At 36.6% G+C, this 21252-nt stretch overlaps 1 protein-coding gene across 3 annotated transcripts in view; it reads right to left on the reverse strand.

Moving 5' to 3' along the window:
• The window catches only part of MICU1 (mitochondrial calcium uptake 1), a 216100-nt gene that overhangs the window by 142626 nt on the left and 52222 nt on the right, over positions 1-21252 (reverse strand). For 2 of the 3 annotated variants that reach the window (XM_059882478.1, XM_059882479.1), the window contains 2 exons: positions 13344-13387; positions 12586-12759 (listed from right to left, as the gene is read on the reverse strand). In XM_059882478.1, the coding sequence (XP_059738461.1) occupies positions 12586-12759; positions 13344-13387 (218 nt within the window). 3 annotated transcript variants of the gene reach the window in all.

The following is a 21252-nucleotide window of genomic DNA, read 5'->3' on the forward strand; positions in this document are numbered from 1 at the left end:
TCTAAGAAAAAAATCTTATTATTTTTAATACAAAAAGCTTATTAATAAGAATTTTTAGCTGCTTCCTACAAACTGTCCTGCCATAAATAAGAGAACTGGAAGCGGCTTTCCTCAATCGCAGGTGTTAACATCTCATTTGATTTATGCTCCTTAGCACTTTGCATGATGGTTGAGCCATAGCTATTCTAAAACAAAATCTCTGGACTTAAGGAACATTGATCATGAGGTTATCAATCAATTATTTTGATATAGTAATTTAAGTATTTGTTGATTTGTTTCAGAATGTAGTTAAAGGAAAATTAAGATAATCTACAGAACCACTAACAGGATGAATGGTTTGAGGGGTTGGTAAGGACACTACTACAAATACATATACCATTTTAAGAACAAGGAAGCACAGGGAAAATTTTGTATAAAAATAAAGAACACCCTGTAATCTTCACTAATTGATTATTTTAAGCCAAAAGATGTTCTAATTAAGTTTTATATTTTTATTAAGAAATGCAAGAGTAATGTTTTTAGTGAATATTTTAAAATACATTTTAGTAGTTTATAAACTATAAGAAGTCTAAACCTTCAACGATCAATTTGAAAAGTACTTCTTACGTGTGTCCTTGAAATTCTCCTTTGTCAGCATACAAATCTATATATTCTTTTTCATCATTTTGTCTATGTATTTGTTGCTTTTCCAAGTTAAAGCTGTTGTTTAGCTCAAAAAAGCAAAATAATGAAGTGTTTCTAAATGCTTCATCTGTTTACTCTTAAGTCATTTTACTGAGTTAAGTACAACTAAGTAACTGCCTATCTGTATTTATTACTTAAGAAATTTCAAAAGAAAGAAAAAGGACTAATTTTTCACTTGGAGTTGTCTCACCATCCCTGTTACAGTTCAGCCAGGAACATGGCTTCCCTACTAAGACAATTTAAATGACCCAACTGAGTATCTACTATACAATGTTTAAAACAGTTTCTTTAACTTTTGTGTGACACATAATGTTAAAACTTCCTTTGAAATTATGCTAGGTTCTATATTCTCAAGGACTTGTGAAGTATTTGACCTGTCATATTAGAGATAAAGTACGTTAATTTAAAGTGACAGGAACTGAATCATTCTGAAGGGAGCAGGGAAAGGACATAAGCATGCACTGAACCTTTATCCCTGCACCATAACTATGGGTTTTGAAACATTAATTAATTTAAAGCACATGCTGCTGAGTCGGTACCTGCCAGAAATCCTGATCAGAAGATGAGAAAAAGAAAAAAATTGACATTGATTATATGAACAAAAACTCCTAAATATACATGTATCACAAACAATTATAACATATAAGGACCAAATGAGATTTGTAATAAAAGGACTGAAAATCTGTAAACAGGAAATGAGAAATACATAGAAATATTTTATATATTATCTAGTAGGTACAGTAGGACAAAACAAAAACCCAAGTAATTCAATTCTTAACCTTCCCCTAAAAAACATACAATTTCAGAAAAACTTCACAACACTATAAAAAGAGAATACATGAATAATTAATTTATTAAAGAAAAGGGAAAGCAAATATTTAACTTTTTTTCATAGGTAGTCAAGCCATTTCTTTAATTAAGGTTTCCTTTAAGGGTATCTTATTGTCATTTCATGACATATTTTTTAACTTGACAGCAAATTTGTTGGTTTACTAACCATATTTGCCATATAGACAATCAACTCAGCCTGGAAAATCCCACGGGCAGAGGAGCCTGGTAGGCTGCCGTCTATGGGGTCGCTAAGAGTCAGACACGACTGAGCGACTTCACTTTCACTTTTCACTTTCATGCATTGGAGAAGGAAATGGCAACCCACTCCAGTGTTCTTGCCTGGAGAATCCCAGGGACGGGGGAGCCTGGTGGGCTGCCATCTATGGGGTCATACAGAGTCGGACACAACTGAAGTGACTTAGCAGCAGCAGCATGCTTTTCTCTAGCATTTCATACAAATGAAGAAGATAACACACACAGTAGCAGCTAACTCCTTTCATAAACTGAGTAAAGGGCTCCAAGTAATGCAAAATAGCTATAATCTGTAGAGTCAGATACTTTGCCTTTTGTCTTGTTCTTATAGTTACAGAAGATAATTGATACTCAGAGGTTAAGTAGTCCCTTGCCCAAAGTTGTATGTGGCAGAATTCACATATGAATACAAGATTGTCTATACCCAAAACCACATTAATCTCATCCTATGCTTTTACACACTAATAAATATAATAATCCATAATTCTGTATTTTTCAAATTCAGTTCAGCATACCTACAATATCTACCAATCATTTATGCGTAGCTATGAGATGCTCAAATTGTACATCCCTTGTAAAATATTTTAAACACCAAAACCAGATTTTCTGAGGGCTGTAGTGTCTACAAAGAACTAAAATTGCTAATTTGTAAGAAGAGAGAAAAGTGAGAAAATAGTTTTTAAAATTATTTAAAGAACTTCAGATGAGAAAGAAAGAAGATGAAAAAATCTGAGACTAAAAATAAAACAGAAAAGTACAACAGGTGTAAAAGGATTTTCTGAAATGCTGAACCAGTACTTGATTTCATTTTGGTAATGTATTACATTGTAAACTTTTGCTTATCTAAAGGCTATAGAGTAGCTTGAATCAAATGATGCAACATTTAACACAAAACCAATCAACATTTGAAAGACTAAACAGTTCAGTTTTTAACGGGAATATTATTTTCTCAATAGAAAGTAATCTTCATTTTAATAAGCCAAGATCCAATTTTCAAATATAGATAACAGTCTTCACTTTAAGAGTGATGGTTTCGATTAAAAAAGAAAAAGGAAAAAAAAGACACAGCATTTTTCAAAATGCCAATTGATATTCATGGCATTTGAGAAAACAATGGAGGAAATGACAGTGAAGTTGAAATTCTTCTAAATTCAGGTATTGAAATTTGTGTCTCTCTTGTTTTCTTTCTTTAAAATTAAACACTGTGGTTTTTCAGGTTAACATAGGCTTTTAATCCAAGAAGAAAAAATTAACACTCTTCAACAAAGTGAAAACACCAAGTTCTTTTTTGCACAAATAACATTGTTAATAAACTATAAGAAATATTTAACAAGTTTCTATTTACAACTAGATCATATAGACAAACAGCTTAGATACATGAAAGGAGAAAGATAATAGCATAGTGCTTAAGACAGTGGATGCAGGAGCCAGAGTTCCAATTCGGACTCTTGGCTCCACCAATTACCAACTGTATGATCTCAGGTTAAAAAAAAAAGGCTAAGCTACTTAACTTTTATGCATTTTAGTATCTTATTTGTAAAATGATAAAAACAGCAAGCTATCTGAAAGAGTGGTTGTGTGCATTAGAATTATTATGTATAAACACTTGGAACAGTGCTTGGTAGATAATAAATACTCAAAAACTTCAACTGTTGTTCTTTTTCATATTAGTAGTAGTACTGACAGTAATAGCTCCCTCAAGAGACAAATAGAATCAAGCATTTTTCATTTAGAAATTTTACTTTCAACTAAAAAACAAACCACTGACAACCAATGAATGAATGTGTCAATGGAGTTTTTTTTTAAAGGGCTAAATTATCATCCCTAAAATAATATGTAATTATATTTGTGGAGAACTTCAGGCTTCAAATAATTGAAATACTTTATGTATCCTCTTCGAATGTCTTACAATTTTTAGGACAAATACAAACAAGGATCAAAAAAAAATATGAAGCAGAAACAATAAAATTGTCTATATATTCTTATTTATCAATGCATGTGTGCTAAGTTACTTCAATTGTGTCCAACTCTTTGTGATCCGATGGACTATACCCTGCCAGGCTTCTCTGTCCATGAGATTCTCCAGGCAAGAATACTAGAGTGGGTTGCCACGGCCTTCTCCAGGGAATCTTTGCAACCCAGGGACTGAACCGCCATCTCATTATGTCTCCTGCATTGACCCGAACTGGGAAGCCCTATTTATCTATAGAAAGACCTGAATAAATATACCAATTCACCAGGAATTTAGAACTGACTGGTTTTGAGTCTGTGAAAAGCAAAAGAAAGGAGAGGAGGAAGTATCTAATTAACAAAGTAGAAATCATAAGAAAATCAATCCTGCTATTAAAACTTGAGCAAAATTAAAGTAATTCAAATAAATATGAAGAGTCACCAAATTCTTCAGTTCAGTTCAGTTGCTCAGTCGTGTCCAACTCTTTGCGACCCCATGAATCACAGGATGCCAGGCATCCCTGCCCATCACCAATTCCCAGAGTTCACTCAAACTCATGTCCATTGAGTCAGTGATGCCATCCAGCCATCTCATCCTCTGTCGTCCCCTTCTCCTCCTGCCCCCAAACCCTCCCAGCATCCGGGGCTTTTCCAATGAGTCAACTCTTTGCATGAGGTGGCCAAAGTATTGGAGTTTCAGCTTCAGCATCAGTCCTTCCAACGAACACCCAGGACTGATCTCCTTTAGAATGGACTGGGTGGATCTCCTTGCAGTCCAAGGGACTCTCAAGAGTCTTCTCCAACACCACATGGCTGCAGTCACCATCTGAAGTGACTGGGGAGCCCAAAAAATAGTCTCTCACTGTTTCCATTGTTTCCCCATCTACTTGCCACGAAGTGATAGGACTGGATGCCATGATCTTAGTTTTCTGAATGTTGAGCTTTAAGCCAACTTTTTCACTCTCCTCTTTCACTTTCATCAAGAGGTTCTTTAGTTCTTTGCTTTCTGCCATAAAGGTGGTGTCATCTGCATGTCTGAGATTATTGATATTTCTCCCAGAAATCTTGATTCCACCTTGTTTTTCATCCACCCCACCGTTTTGTATGATATACTCTGCATATAAGTTAAATAAGTAGGGTGACAATATGCAGCCTTGACGTACTCCTTTCCCGATTTGAAACCAGTCTGTTGTTCCATATCCAGTTTTAACTGTTGCTTCTTCTTCTTTTTTTTTTTTTTAACTGTTGCTTCTTGATCTGCATAAAGATTTCTCAGGAGGCTGGTCAGGTGGTATTGTATTCCCACCTCTTTCAGAATTTTCCACAGTTTATCATAAGCCGCACAGACAAGGGCTTTGGCATAGTCAATGAAGCAGATTCAGTTCAGTTCAGTCACTCAGCCGTGTCCGACTCTTTGCAACCCCAAGGACTGCAGCACGACAGGCCTCTCTGTCTATTGCCAACTCCCAGAGTTTACTCAAACTTATGTCCATTGAGCCAATGATGCCATCCAGCCATCTCATTTTCTGTCATCCCCTTCTCCTCCTGCCTTCAATCTTTTCCACCATGAGGGTCTTTTCAAATGAGTCAGTTCTTTGCATCAGGTGGACAAAGTATTGGAGTTTCAGCTTCAGCATCAGTCTTTTCAATGAATATTTAGGACTGATTTCCTTTAGGATGGACTGGTTTCCTTTAGGATGGACTGGATCTCCTTGCAGTCAAAGGGACTTTCAAAAAGTGTTCTCCAACACCACATTTCAAAAGCATCAATTATTCGGCACTCAGCTTTCTTTATAGTCCAAATCTCAAATCCATACATGACTACTGGAAAAACTATAGCTTTGACTAGAAGGACCTTTGTTGGCAAAGTAATGTCTCTGCTTTTTATATGCTGAAGTAAGATGTTTTTCTGGAACTCGCTTGCTTTTCTGATGATCCAACGGATGTTGGCAATTTGATCTCTGGTTCCTCTGCCTTTTCTAAAACCAGCTTGAACATCTGGAAGTTCACAGTTCACATACTATTGAAACCTGGCTTGGAGAACTTTGAGCATTACTTTGCTAGTGTGCGAGATGATGCAATTGTGTGGTAGTTGGAGCATTCTTTGGCATTGCCCTTCTTTGGGACTGGAATGAAAACTGACCTCTTTCAGTCCTGTGGCCACTGCTGAGTTTTCCAAAATTGCTGGCATATTGAGTGCAGCACTTTCACAGCATCATCTTTTAGGATTTGAAATAGCTCAACTGGAATTCCATCACTTCCACTAGCTCTGTTCATAGTGATGCTTCCTAAGGCCCACTTGACTTCACATTCCAGGATGTCTGGCTCTAGGTCAGTGATCACACCATCGTGGTTATCAGGGTCATGAAGATCTTTTCTGTATAGTTCTTCTGTGTATTCTTGCCATCTCTTCATAATATCTTCAGCTTCTGTTAGGTCCATACCATTTCCATCCTTTATTGTGCCCATCTTTTTTCATGAAATGTTCCCTTGGTATCTCTAATTTTCTTGAAGAGATCTCTAGTCTTTCCCATTCTATTGTTTTCCTCTATTTCTTCACATTGATCACTAAGGAAGGCTTTCTTATCTCTCCTTGCTGTTCTTTGGAACTCTGCATTCAAATGAGTAGATCTTTCCTTTTCTCCTTTGCCTTTCGCTTCTCTTCTTTTCATAGGTATATGTAAGGCCTACTCAGACAACCATTTTGCCTTTTTGGATTTCTTTTTCTTGGCGGTGGTCTTGATCACTGCCTCCCATACAATGTTACAAACTACTTTCCACAGTTCTTCAGGCACTCTATCAGATCTAATCCCTTGAATCTGTTTCTTACTTCCACTGTACAATCATAAGGGATTTGATTTAGGGCATACATGAATGGTCTGGTGGTTTTCCCTCCTTTCTTCAATTTAAGCCTGAATTTGGCAATAAGGAGGTCATGATCTGAGCCACAGTCAGCTCCCGGTCTTGTTTTTGCTGACTCTAGAGAGCTTCTCCATCTTTGGCTGCAAAGAATATAATCAATCTGATTTCAGTATTGACCATAGAGTCTTCCCTTGTGTTGTTGGAAGAGGGTGTTTGCTATGACCAGTGCATTCTCTTGGCAAAACTCTTGTTAGCCTTTGCCCTGCTTCGTTTTGTACTCCAAGGCCAAATTTGCCTGATACTCCAGGTATCTCTTGACTTCCTACTTTTGCATTCCAATCCCCTATAATGAAAAGGACATCTTTTTTGGGTTTAGTTCTACAAGGTCTTGTAGGTCTTCATAGAACTGTTCAACTTTTTCAGCATTACTGGCTGAGGCGTAGTCTTGGATTACTGTGACAATGAATGGTTTGCCTTGGAAACAAACAGAGATCATTCTGTCGCTTTTGAGATTGCATCCAAGAACTGCTTTTCAGACTCTTTTATTGATTATGATGGCTACTCCATTTCTTCTAAAGGATTCTTGCCCACAGTAGTAGATATAATGGTCATCTGAATTAAATTCACCCATTCCAGTCCATTATACTTCACTGATTCCTAAAATATCGATGTTTACTCTTGCCACCTCCTGTTTGACCACTTCCAATTTGCCTTGCTTCATGGACCTGACATGCCAGGTTCCTATGCAACACTGATCTTTACAGCATTGTAGTTTACCTCCATCACCAGTCCCATCCACAAGTGGGTGTTGTTTTTGCTTTGTCTACATCTCTTCATTCTTTCGGGAGTTATTTCTCCACTGATCTTCAGTAGCATATTGGGCACCTACCGACCTGGGGAGTTCATCTTTGTGTCCTATCTTTTTGCCTTTTCATACTGTTCATGGGGTTCTCAAGACAATACTGAAGTTGTTTGCCACTTCCTTCTCCAGGGGACCACCAAATTCTATACCATAAGAATTTCAGTCCCCCTGCTAACTAACATCTTTGATCTGCAATACAATTTACTCTTAAAAGACAGGAAATCTCTTACATAACTTACTATATGCATCAAGGAGTAATACTCTACTTGACCTTATTGGCAGACTCATATTTTATCTGTGATATGAATAATCACAACTCACAGCATTCAGACCATTACAGTACAGGAAAAAAAATGTGCCCATACTCCACTTGGGGAAACAAGACTTCTCCCTAAAAGGAATGGAATTTTAAACTTCACCAATATTTTTAAAAAGAACTTTTACCTAAGTGAGTAATTAAAAGCATTTGGTTATATTAAAGCTTTGACTTCTAACTATAGCTCTATCTTTTTTATTCTTGCATATCATCTTTTTATTATAAACACTATAATCTGTATTTTCTTTTCTAGACTTTGACTGTACTTTCCTCTCTTTCACCTCAATGTGGACAATGTTTCAATTTGATTTAAAATGTTTACCTTTTCCATGTAAACAAATATTCTTGACAGTATCATAAAGGAGATGGAAATAAAACACATGTTAATTCTTTCTCCAAATTAGGAGAGATTCTAAGGGGACTGAAATTACAAATAATGAAAAGACTCATTCCAGAGGCATGATTTTTGAAAAGTTCAGGGAGAGGTTAGGGGAAAAGGGAACCTGATATAAAGGAAAGAATAAAAAATCTATTTTCAAAAAAAAATGTTTTGGAATGATAATAATGGACAACTAGTTTCAATGGGCAATTCATCATTACTTAAAAATAGAGTATTAACTACTTCAAAGACAGCATGAACTTTGACTACTTCAAGGCTCTGGAATACTGGTATTCTTTGAAGAAACAATTTTACCTAGATGATGCAGTTTTCTACCGTAACTTGAAAAAAAAAAAAACTCATGGTAGGGTTTGAGATAGAGAAAATTGTCTATTACAGACAATAAGAACAGAAAATATAAAACATAATTTCTAACTGGTGGAATGTTAAGGAAAAAAGGAGAAGTAAGAGAAACAGGAAAATGAAGGGTTTCCGGACAGCAATTACATGAACAAATATTTGACAACTATGTAAAATAAAGGCTCTATTTAGAAGGGTGCTTTGTCTTACAGACCAATTATTAGATGATAAAAAGTTAAACTCAGGAAAAAGTACAGCTTTCATTAAAGAAATAATTCATGAAATAATGGCATTAACAAATCATAATGAGAATGTACAGACACTGTGGGGAAAGAATGCATTTTTTTAAAAAATCTATGATATATTACACTAAAAGCTAGACCATATTCTGTGTTACCATCTGTATACTAGTGCCAACACTCTAATTATAATGATTTTCAAATATCCTCAAATAGAAAATCTGAACTCTTTAAGTGTTGAGGTTTTTAAACTAGTCTGAATATTTTTAAAAATATCATTTACCTACAAAATATATTCTTTTTAAAAATTATTTATTCTTTTTTTGTTGTTGCTGTGCTGGGTGTTGGTCGCTTTGTGCAGGCTTTCCCTAACTGCAGTGAACAGGGCTGCTCTCCAGTTGTGGTGCCCCTGCCTCTTGTTGTGGCGGCTTGTCTTATTGTGGAGCACTCTCCTAGTTGCTCCGAGGCACATGGGATCCTCCCGGATCAGGGATTGAACCTGTGTCCCCTGAACTGGCAGGTGGATTCTTTTCCACTGCACCACCAGGGAAGTCCCTACAAAATATATTCTTAAAACAAAAGGCCTGTGTTAGCAGATAGTTTTGAAATGCATAAATGCTGCAAGTTTCAATAATAATGTACTGCATGACTTTTCTACAAAGGAAATTGCTAAGCATCCTTAGCGTAAGGGTATGCTAAGCATCCTTAGCATACATTAACATAAGGTAGTGATGAGCTCTGGAAAAAGATCTTCCCCCTCAAATTCAAAAGCTGCTTAATCAAATTCAATTTCACAAACTATCAGTTGAAACAGCAGTTTCATTTACTTCTTGAAAATTCTCTAGTCAAAAAGAAGAAAAGATGAGAAGTAAGGAATAACTGCAATTATTTGTCAATATCATTGGGCCATTCTTTTCTACTTTGCTGGAGTTTGTATGAAATTCAAGTACAAATGAGAAAACACTTCAGGAAAATGATACTACTTCTACATTTCTTCTTGCTCTTATTGACCAAAAACACTAAAGTGTTTTTGTCACTTTAGTGTTTTGTCAACATGAAGGCAATAAAATAAGACAATTTCTTAGTGGTCAAATGATAGACTTAATTAAATGGTGTGCTGAATGTTAAAACAACGGAGAAATAAAGAGGATGAGAACAAATATTTCTCTAAGTAATTTATAACTAGTTCATCTTTTCAAGTTAAAAAAAGGAGAGAGGGAGAAAGAAAATTATCTGTTTAAAAATCAAAGTAAGTTTGAAAGGAAACGCAAGTGTTTTCTTAGTAGTAATGACTACTAAGTTTCTAACCATCATGCATGAAATTTACTATAATTACCACATACATCTGTTTTTTCAACAGGAAATTATTTTAGGAGTTATGTACTCTGGAAACTGCTACTCAACAACTGAGATTTTCTGATTGGGATAACAAGAGTCATGAAGATCCAAAGGAAAAGAATTAAGATCAACACTTGAATTGAAGGAGGAAATAGAACAGGCTCCATCTTGAAAGCTGGACTCCATCTTGGGCCGGACTGTGGACCTTGAGCTATATGCCCAGTACCTATGGATACAACATACCAACTGGAAAACCAGGTCCCCTGGATGGAAGGGCCCTAGTGCTCATACCTAGACTCTCTGTTGCCTAAAAGAATACCCTAATTATCTGTGTAACCGAATAGAATCATACATTCTATTATGCTTATTGGGGGATGACCACAGGCCTATTGATAATTGTCCACTGTTAACTACCTAGGCTTAAGGCATATGAATCAGGGATTAACTTTGATCGTATCTTTCTTTTCCTTTGTTCACACTAGTTTCAGGGAATTTGGGGAGGTGGGTTTGGGCATGTACACTTAGGGTATATAAAGTTTTCAGAAAAACTGGTCAGGGTCCTTGGCTAAGAGGAGACTCTGCCTTGGGCCCACCGGTATAATAAACTGCACTCCACTATCTGCATTGTCCTTCTGAGTGAGTTTGTTTCCCAGAATGCGTGGCTACAACAGAATAAGCATTGATTCTTAAAATTATTGAGAAAAAAACTTGATACACTGCAAAAATCCCTGAAAAAACTACTAAGTTAATTAAGCACTGAATGAACTTGCACTCTTAATTATTTAAGATTTAAAAACAGTATAGAAACTACTTTCTTAGACTTCATGAAACAAAGACAATTCATAAAGACATAAACTAGACATGAACTAAGTTAAAGTATCCCATTTACAAAGCATAACCTTCACTCCTTAAAATAAAACCTTAATAATATATTTGATAGAATATAGGACTTAAATGAAGAAACTAGCAAAGGAATTAAACATGCACATCATTATGTGGATGAAAGGGGAATTTGTGCACTTTTTCTGGGGAACAGGCTAGCTGGCTCAGGGTCACTGGCTCAATTTTATATCTCCTTATGTAAGCGTCCCATTCTTTTATTTTCTTTCAGAATCTGTTCCCCTGGATGAAGTCAACTTTTATATGCCTGACTTTCATATAAATCAAACTTTCAAACATTAGAACACTGAAATCCTTAAATCTTGCCTTTCCTACTCTGATTTCAGATTTTGCGCTTCAGTGCATAAACATTTGCAACTATAATCTGTTAAGAGTGTCTTCCAAACATAGAAGCACTGCCATTTTTGTCTCCATAGCAAGAGGAGCACACAAATACTTTAAATTATTTTTTAAATTTATTTGCCTTTTATTGAAGGATAATTGCTTTATAGAATTTTGCTGTTTTCTGTCAAACCTCAACATGAATCTGCTGTATGGCTCAGGAAACTCAAATACTTTATATTTTTATTACATTTTACTCTTGCTATTTTATTAAGATGAGTGGAAATTGAAAAAAAATGCAAACAACACAAATGATAAGAAATGTAGAGGTCAAAGATTTAAATCAATTGAAACAAAAGTAGAGCTCATCAATCAATCCAAAAGTTGCAAATTTCTAGCATCAAGTTGACAAGCACTGGCCAAAACAGGAAAAAGTAAAGAGCACATATAAAACATGAGTTACTATTAGGGCTTCTATATTTGGGAGTTCTCTAGGAATGGAAATTCCCCTTTTAACATGTAAAGTTGCTGTTCGACTTGCACATATATCCAACTTTACATATTTTTGGGTTTACAAAAAAGGACTGAATTCTTATGTTACTCTGGATTCCTTCAGTAGCCAAAAAAAAAAAAAACAAGTGATCTACAAAACTGATTTTGTTGTAAGATATTAGTGACATCATGAGTCATACCTCCAAGGAATATGCAATTGACTAGTTGATTTTTTTCTCAGGTCAGTCAAACATTTTATTGGTTACCTCCTTCCTATGTGCCAAGCATACTCTGGACTCTGAGTGACATAAAGATAGATAAGATAGGGGCCTAACCTGCCAGAGACTTGAAATCAGACCCTGGCACCAGTGTCTGCAGTAACCCTTTATATGGATAGTAGAGACACCAAGGATCAGAGAGAAGATGGGGTTGTCCCAAAGCAAAGCTAGAACTCTGAATCTGGGTCTCCTAGCATCTAAATGCCCTTTCTTTTTTTAATCATTCTTTCTTTTAGAACATGTAATTTTAAAAAGAGGATAACCACAGATGGAGGCATTGTGCCACCTGAATAGAAAAAGTAAATTTTAGGCTGGAAGCCTTGGCTTCCAAGATCTCTCAGATCTCTCAGCTTTTAAAGCAGCCACTCATTCTTTCCACTTGTGCAAGAATCTGAGCACTTATATCTTCACCTTACCAATACATGTATTTTATATAAGGATGCAGGATTGACACATTTCTGCAACATCAGCTTCTATTAACCCTGACTTCTACCTGTCTAGAGCCTAGTTTGTAATCCTGCCTTTTTCAGCCACTTCATGATTTTCCTTCTGACTTCCTTCTTGTTAAGCTTTGTAAAGCCATCCCTGGCTCGATCTTTTTCCTGCTGTGCTTTCTTCCTCCTCTTGAAAATAGAACTTTTACTTTTCTCTCTGACTCTGTGTAATATTTTCTTTTTCTTTTTGGAGAATTCAGCCTGAAAGGGAAAAACATGTTTAACTGACTGTTTTGAGATAATAAAATTGAAAGTTTCATTTCCTATACTTAATGATTTATTACATGATTTACTCAGGCATAAAATAAATTAAAAGTAAGTATAATGCAAACTTTATATGCATATTGGGGTGCTCTTCATAACTGTTTTAAAACTACTAGTAAGGACTTCTGCAATTTTCTTGTTAGGGTTATGACTACATACTATCAAAGTCTAAGGAAAGTCAAATCAGATAGGTGTTTTTATAAGAAATATAAATATAATACTGGGGAGTTGTTAACCTTTATAATGGCTTCTAAATTAAAATTCAAATGTCAAAACACACTCAATTAGCCCTCATTATACACAGCAGACAACCCAACAGTATTACTTTATATGCAAAAACACAGAAGAACCTTCTGCTTGATTTTTTCTGTAGAACCATTTGAAGGCACTTACAAGGCCTCCCAATGTAAGCACCAAGCTTTTTCAATAAGATAAACAGGTATTCAGAAATTTCTCACAAATAACTTTAGAGGAACTTTAATAAACAACAGGATATACATGTTGTGTCGTAGTTCACTCACCTTTCCATCAAAGCGTTTTATTGTATATTGATCCAGACCCAAGTCTGTAAAACAGAAAGAAATAATGCTTAGTCACTGATTATAACTCCGGTGAAATACGTGAAATGCTAGCTCTCAGTTCTGTTTCCAATCCCATTGAGATGGTTTAGCTACAACATTATTTGAACAGAAATGAAAATTCTGTCCCACTTTCAGACTTAAAGTGTTGGTACTAAAAAATACCAATCCTTTATTTTATATAAGAGAATATGAAACTCTTAAGAGATAAAAAGGGTCCATTTACAGACCTAGTCATGTGCAAACCTATTCAACAGTAAAGCCAAACTAGAACCCTGGACTCTTCCCAGGATGATACTTTTTCATTACATCAAAATGATATATTACCTCTAAATAAGGTGAGGGGATATTAGTTTTATCTGAAAGCATAATCATTTTTTGTATAAAAATGTATAAAGAGATATGAGTTTAATACCAGGAGACATTTTGCAACACACCTAACAAATTCAAATCAGCCATCTTAATATGACCTTTTAAAGGTGGACTAAATAATAAATTTAGCCTTGGGAATTCCTAGCATTGTGAAATACTAAGCACCATGAAAGATAAAAGGAAATATATTCAGTGTTCTTGAGGGCTGGTATTTTCTGTTTTTGATGATTGTTTTATCCCAGTATTTGGAGTAGTGCTTGATCACTAAATACTTAAAAAAAACCACAAAACTGAATGCGTAAGATACGGCTCTTGCCTTGAAGAGTCACAGTTTTGTAAGAAAGACATATGCAATAATGTTGCAAGGGGATATACAATGAGTTCAGTAAGAGGATGCTGTGGGAATTTTTAGAGTGGAGAAATCAGTTCCCAATTATACTTATTTTTCTTGCATAATTACTCAGTTGTTTTCTTTCAGTTCTCACTTTCTTCATGCCAGTTCAGGCCCTTATTTCATTATGCTCACAGTAATACAATGATGGGAATATCACTGTCTCAAAGGAAGCTTTTTGCATTTCTGCTTCTACACATTTGGTTACACATGCTAATCTAAAATGTGCTTCACCTTCTAGAAGTCTATCCAGAATAAAATGAACCACTGACTGCAAAAGAAGATAAGTCAAAAAAAAAAAAAAAAATTAAAAACAAATCTAATTTGAAACTTCACATGTACTCAAGAAAATATCAGTTATAAAGGCAGAACATGCTTCTATGATAAAAAAAATAGAGAACAAGAAAGAGTTGTAGACAATTAAAACTAGCAAGGAGAGATAAGAAAGCTTTCCTAAGTGAACAGTGCAAAGAAATAGAGGGAAACAATAGAATGGGAAAGAACAGAGATCTCTTCAAGAAAATTAGAGATACCAAGGGAACATTTCATGAAGAAATGGGCACAATAAAGGACAGAAACAGTATGAACCTAACAGAAGCCAAAAAAATTAAGAAGAGGTGGCAAGAATAGACAGAAGAACCATACAAAAAAGATCTTAATGACTCAGATAACCACAATGGTGTGATCACTCACCTAGAGCCAGACATCCTGGAGTGCGAAGTCAAGTGGGCCTCAATAGCATCACTATGAACAAAGCTAGTGGAGATAACGGAATTCCAGCTGAACTATTTCAAAGCCTAAAAGACGATGCTGTTAAAGTGCTGCACTCAATATTCCAGCAAATTTGGAAACTCAGCAGTGACCACAGGACTGGAAAAGATCAGTTTTCATTCTAATTCCAAAAAAAGGCAATGCCAAAGAATATATTCAAACTACCACACAACTGCATTCATTTCACATGTTAGCAAGGTCATGCTCAAAATCCTTCAAGCTAGGCTTCAACAGTATGTGAACTGAGAACTTCTAGATGTACAAGCTGGATTTAGAAAAGGCAGAGGAATCAGAGATCAAATTGCCAACATCCATTGGATCATCAAAAAAGCAAGAGAATTCAGAAAAACATCTACTTCTGCTTTGTCAACTATGCTAAAGCCTTTGACTGTGTGGCTCACAACAACCTGAAGAAAATTCTTCAAGAAATGGGAATACCACACCACCTTACCCACCTCCTGAGAAACCTGTATGCAGCACAAGAAGCAACAGTTAGAACAGGACATGGAACAACGGACTGATTCAAAACTGGGAAAGGAGTACATCAAGGCTGTATATTGTTACCCTGAGTATTTAACTTATATGCAGAGAACAGACCATCATGCAAAATGGTTGGGGGGAATGAAGCACAAGCTGGAATCAAGATTGCTGGGAGAAATATCAATAACCTCAGATATGCAGATGACACCACTCTTGTGGCAGAAAGCAAAGAGGAACTAGAGTCTCTTGATGAAGGTGAAAGAGGAAAGTTAAAAAGCTGGCTTAAAAGTCAACATTCAAAAACCTAAGATCATGGCCTCTGGTCCCATCACTTCATGGCAAATAGATGAGGATACAACGGAAACAGTGACAGACTTTATTTTCTTGGGCTCCAAAATCACTGAGAATGGTGACTGCAGCCATGAAATTAAAAGATGCTTGCTCCTTGGAAGAAAAGCTATGACAAACCTAGACAGTGTATTAAAAAGAAGAGACATTACTTTGCCGTCAAAGGTCTGTCTAGTCAAAGCTATGGTTTTTCCAATAGTCATGTTGGATGTGAGCGTTGGACCATAAAGAAGGCTGAACACCAAAGAATTGATGCTTTCGAACTGTGGTGTTAGAAAAGTCTCTTGAGAGTCCCTTGGACTGCAAGGAGATCAAGTCAGTCAATCCTAAAGGAAATCAGTTCTGAATATTCATTGGAAGGACTGATACTGAAGCTGAAGCTCCAATACTTTGTCCATCTGATGCAAAGAGCTGACTCATTGGAAAAGACCTTGATGCTGGGAGAGACTGAAGGCAGGAGGAGAACAGGGGAATACAGAGGATGATATGGTTGGATGGCAGCACTGACTCAATGGACATGAATATAAGCAAACTCTAGGTGATGGTGAAGAACAGGGAAGACTGTGATGCCGCATTCTATGGGGTTGCAAGAGTCGACACAACTTAGCGACTGAACAACAACAAAACTGTGATTACCCATTTCCCCATATTTCTTAATATACTGTCAAGAAATTACGAAAAGTTATCTCCCTGGACCACTGCCAAAAAAACAACAGAATGGAAAAGAGAAAACAGAAGAGTGAATTATAGAAAAACAGAGACTCAATACAAGGTCTTCTGTCATGCAAGATCTTTTCTCATTCAGAAATACAGATGAAATAATTCAGAAAATATTAGCAGAAAATTTCTCATTTAAGTAAAATGAACAAAACTTACTTGTAATTCAGTGTATGCTTATGAAATCTCAGAAAACCAAGAACAGGAAAATCCTCAGAGTTCCCAGAAAAAAAAAAGGCCCTTCCTAGTCCTTTACAAAGGAATGAGAATCAGTCTAGGATCACATATCTCATAAGTAAGGGAAATATATGCTTACTAATTAGAGCATCACTGTTCAACACAAATACATGTGAGCTACATGCATAATATAATATTTCCTAACAACTGCCTTTAAGAAAGTAAATAGAAACAGGTAAAATTAATTTTAATAATATATTTAACTTAACTGAATATATCCAAAATAGCATGATTTCAACATATAATCAATACAAAACTTATTGAGATATTTTGCATTACATATATACTGAGTTTTTAAAATCCAGTGTGTATTTTACAATTATAGCACATCTCAATTTAGACTAGCTACATTTCAAGTTATTACCATAATATCCAAAAGAATTCAAAAGTTAACTTAAACGGATTTATGTTTTTCACTGAATGCTCTTTACTATAGTTGGGAACATATTTTACCATGGGCATCTATCCAAAAAAAGAATGGGGCATGTGTGGACAGCCTGGCATGTACTGAGAATTCCTGTCATTTAAAAGCAATATTTTATGTCTGTATTAGACATAAGTACTTAGTTGAAATACATGATTGGTTCATCCTGTTATATTTAGATTTCTTTACTTGTCAAAAGAAGGAGATGGTTGGATTAGATCAGGTCTTAACATGGTTGGGGGGTGAAGTATGGGAAATGTGGATGGACTACTTCATTCTGTCCTTACTCCCTACTTCTCTTAAAATTCTAATAGCCTCAATTATAGCGGGGAAGGGAGAGTATGCTGAAAGGTGAAAACATAGCATGTATAATTTGAAAATGTAATCAGATGACTCCCCTTCCATTTCTCCACCCTCATTCTTTGGGTCTTAACTTAGAAACACTGGATGTTATGCTGCTATGCCTAGGGTGTTTTCTATGGATCTCAAACTTCCCTTCAAATAACTCCCACAATCATTTAATGTTAACAGAGTGACCTGAACACTATCTCCTCCTTTTCATTCATGAGAAAGACGACCCTCAAAAGGATTAAATGATTGTTTTGGGTTTTAAGTCTAACAATCTTTTTAAATTATGACAGTTGCCCATCTTGAATCCACACTAAAAATAATGTAAATGTGCATGTAAGAATAGTCTCAGTTGAAGCTCTTGAGTGAACATTTAACAGGTTTGTTTTAAAGATGATAGCTACTCATTTTGTCAAAAGACATAAATGAAACTGAATCACATATATAATTTTGATATAATCACATAAATAAAATCTAAAAATTAGAGCTTAAGTAAATGGAAACTATATAATTTTACATAAGAAGTCCCAGCTATCCTTCAATATTTAGAGACTCATTTTTCAGTTTAATACTAGAATTTATCCTAAAAAATGGATGCAGAAAAGTATCCTAAATTTTTATATAAATGATTGTATTTTCAGCTTATGTAAATCAACAAAGTATAGTTCAAGTTCATCAGATACAAGAGAGAAACTTTCGCTGAAATTGTAAAAGTGCTAAAAGAAAAGAGTTTCAACCCAGATTTCTTTATTTAGTGAAAATATTTTTCAAGAATGAAGACAGGGCTTCCCTGGTGATCCAGTGATTAAAAACCTGCCTTGCAATAATGCAAAGGACATAGGTTCAATCCCTGGTCCAGGAAGATCTTACATGCCTGGGGGCAACTGAGCCCATGCATAACAATTCCTGAGCCTGCTTGCCCACAACTAGAGAAAGACTGTGGGCAGCAACAAAGACCCAGCACAGTCATAAATAAATAAATAAATATTTGAAAAAAAAAAAACTACCTTAAAAAAAAAGGAAGACAAAATAAAAATGTTCTCAAATGAAGGAAAACCAAGAGAATTCATCACCAGCAGAACTGCTTTAAAAATGTTATCCTTCAAGTGTGAAGAAAGTGATACCAGAAGAAAATATGGAACTTAAGGAATAAATAAAGAACAATAGAAATACCTAATACCTATTACAGATAAATTTAACAGATTATTTTGGCAGTCAAAATAAAACCTTAAAACAGTATCTGGAAAAGTTTTCAAGTTATGTAGCTGTACTACATATGATGTGTGCTTGGTTGCTCAGTTGTGTCCAACTCCTGCATGGACTATAGCCTGCCAGGCTCCTCTGTCCGTGGGGATTCTCAAGGAAAGAATACTGGAGTGGGTTGCCATACCCCCCTCCAGGGGATCTTCCCAACCCAGGGATCAAAGCCAGATCTCCCACATTGTAGGTGGATTCTTTATTGTCTGAGCCAGCAGGGAAGCCCAAGAATATTGGTGTGGGTAGCCTATCCTTTCTCCAGGAAGAGAGTCCCAACCCAGGAATCAAACTGGGGTCTCCTGCATCGCAGGCGGATTCTTTTACCAGCTGAGCTACCAGGGAAGCCTAATACATATGGTACTATACCATAAACTGGGGAGAATACTCCACTTGAAGCAGTAAACTATAAATTCTTAGTAAACTGTGAAAAATTAACTATGTATTGATATATTATAATCCCAGTAGCAACCATTAAAGATACAGAACAAAATATACTTAAATTCCTCTGCCAAAATCAATACGAAATATGAAAAAACCTTCAGGGATTCCCTGGTGACTCAGTGATGAAGAATCTACCTAAATGCAGGAGACACAGGTTCGATCTGTGGTCCAGGAGGATCTCCCATATGCTGAGCAACTGAGTCCACATGCCACAACTACTGAGCCTGTGCTCTAGAGCCTGGGAACTGCAACTGTGGAGCCCACATGCCACAGTTACTGAAGCCTGTGCACCCTAGACCTGTGCTCCTCAATGGGGGAGGCCACTGCAATAAGGAGTCCATGCACCTCAACTAGAGAGCAGCCCCTGCTTACTGCAACTAGAGAAAGGCCTGTGCAGCAAGGACGACTCAGCACAGCCAAAAATAAATAAGTAAACTAAATTTTTTAAAAAATCTCTAAATAATCTGAAAAGAATGCAGGAAAGAGGTAAGAGTAACATAAAAGGGGAAAACAAACAATAAAATGGTAGACCTTAATCTAAACATATCAAAAATTACATTAAATATAAGTCATCTAAATACATTAAGAGGTAGAAACTGTCATATTGGATAAAAAACAAGATCCAATTACATGTGGTCCATAAAAAACCTATTTTAAATATAATCATATAGGTAGGTTAAAAGTAACATAATGGAAAAAGAGGTATCATGAAAAGTGAATTAAAATAAAGAGAGTAGCTACATAAATATCAGCCTATGTGGGCTTTAGAGCAAAAGAAATATTAGCAAGGATAAAGAGGGTCAATTATATAATGAAAGAGGGTCAACTCACCAGGAAGACAGAATAATCCTAAGCGTGCATGTACCTAGTAAGAGAGTTTCAAAACATCTAAAGCAAAAACTGATGGAACTGAAAAGATACAAACAGACAAATTCACAAATAAAGTGATCAACTCCCTTCTCTCAATAATTGACAGAGACAGGAATAGATAACCAGTAAGGATATGGAAGATGGTAAGATCAGTGGCTGCCTGGGACTTGCCAGGGAAAAAGTGGGAAGGCAGGATTACAAATGGGCACAAAGACATCCTAGGGGGTGATGAATATATTCATTATTTTGATTATGCTGATGGTTTCACCACTGTATACATCCAATTAGTATACCAAAACCTCATCAAACATTTAAATATGTGCTGCTTGTTTTGTTTTTGTTTGTTGTTCAGTCACTCAACTGGACACTAAGCCTAGACGTGATAGACAATTAAGAATTGCTACTTCGTTTGCTACCACAAGCCCCACTGGTCACCAGAGTCAAGCTATTAAGGATGTGTCCTCCCAGTGGCAGTCACAAAAGCTGCAAAGTCAGACATACACACTGTTCAGAGATACCAGCAATCTGGGACAGGGTACAGGGAGAGCACAAAAATGATGCCCACTGGCCTGCCCAGTCTCTGAAGAAGTTTATAGTCAGACCATAGATGTGTAAAGTTTAATTAGAAGCCTCCCCTCAGGCCACAGCCATGAAGATAAGTTAGTAAGCCTCTTTACACAAAGATTGGGGTGTATTTCATGCTGGTTATCTGTGCTATGGGACCGGCGCACTAAGTGCGGCCGAGAGGAGCTACCCCACGTCCGAAGTCAGGAGCAGAAGCCGGGAGAACCCTATGCCCGAATAGCGGCGGCCGAGAGGAGCTACCCCACGTCCGAGGTCAAGGGCGGCGAAGAGAGGAGTTATCCCACGCCCCCAAGCCCGAGGCCAGGGGCGACGGCCGGGAAGACCAACCCCACGTCCAAGGAGCCGTGGCTGCGCAGGCGCAGGAGGGCCTAGAGGAGCTATCCCACGTTGAAGATCAGGAAGGGCGGCGGTGAGGAGATACCCCTCGTCCAAGATAAGGAGCAGCGGCTGCGTTTTGCTGGAGCAGCCGTGAAGAGATACCCCACGCCCAAGGTAAGAGAAACCCAAGTAAGACGGATGGACAGGGAGGCCTGGCATGCTACAATTCATGAGGTTGCAAAGAGTCGGACCTGAACTGAACTGATCTGTGCTATGCTCTAGAATGGGCTAAC

This window comes from Bos taurus, chromosome 28 (assembly GCF_002263795.3).
Source record: "Bos taurus isolate L1 Dominette 01449 registration number 42190680 breed Hereford chromosome 28, ARS-UCD2.0, whole genome shotgun sequence".
Lineage (NCBI taxonomy): Eukaryota > Metazoa > Chordata > Mammalia > Artiodactyla > Bovidae > Bos > Bos taurus.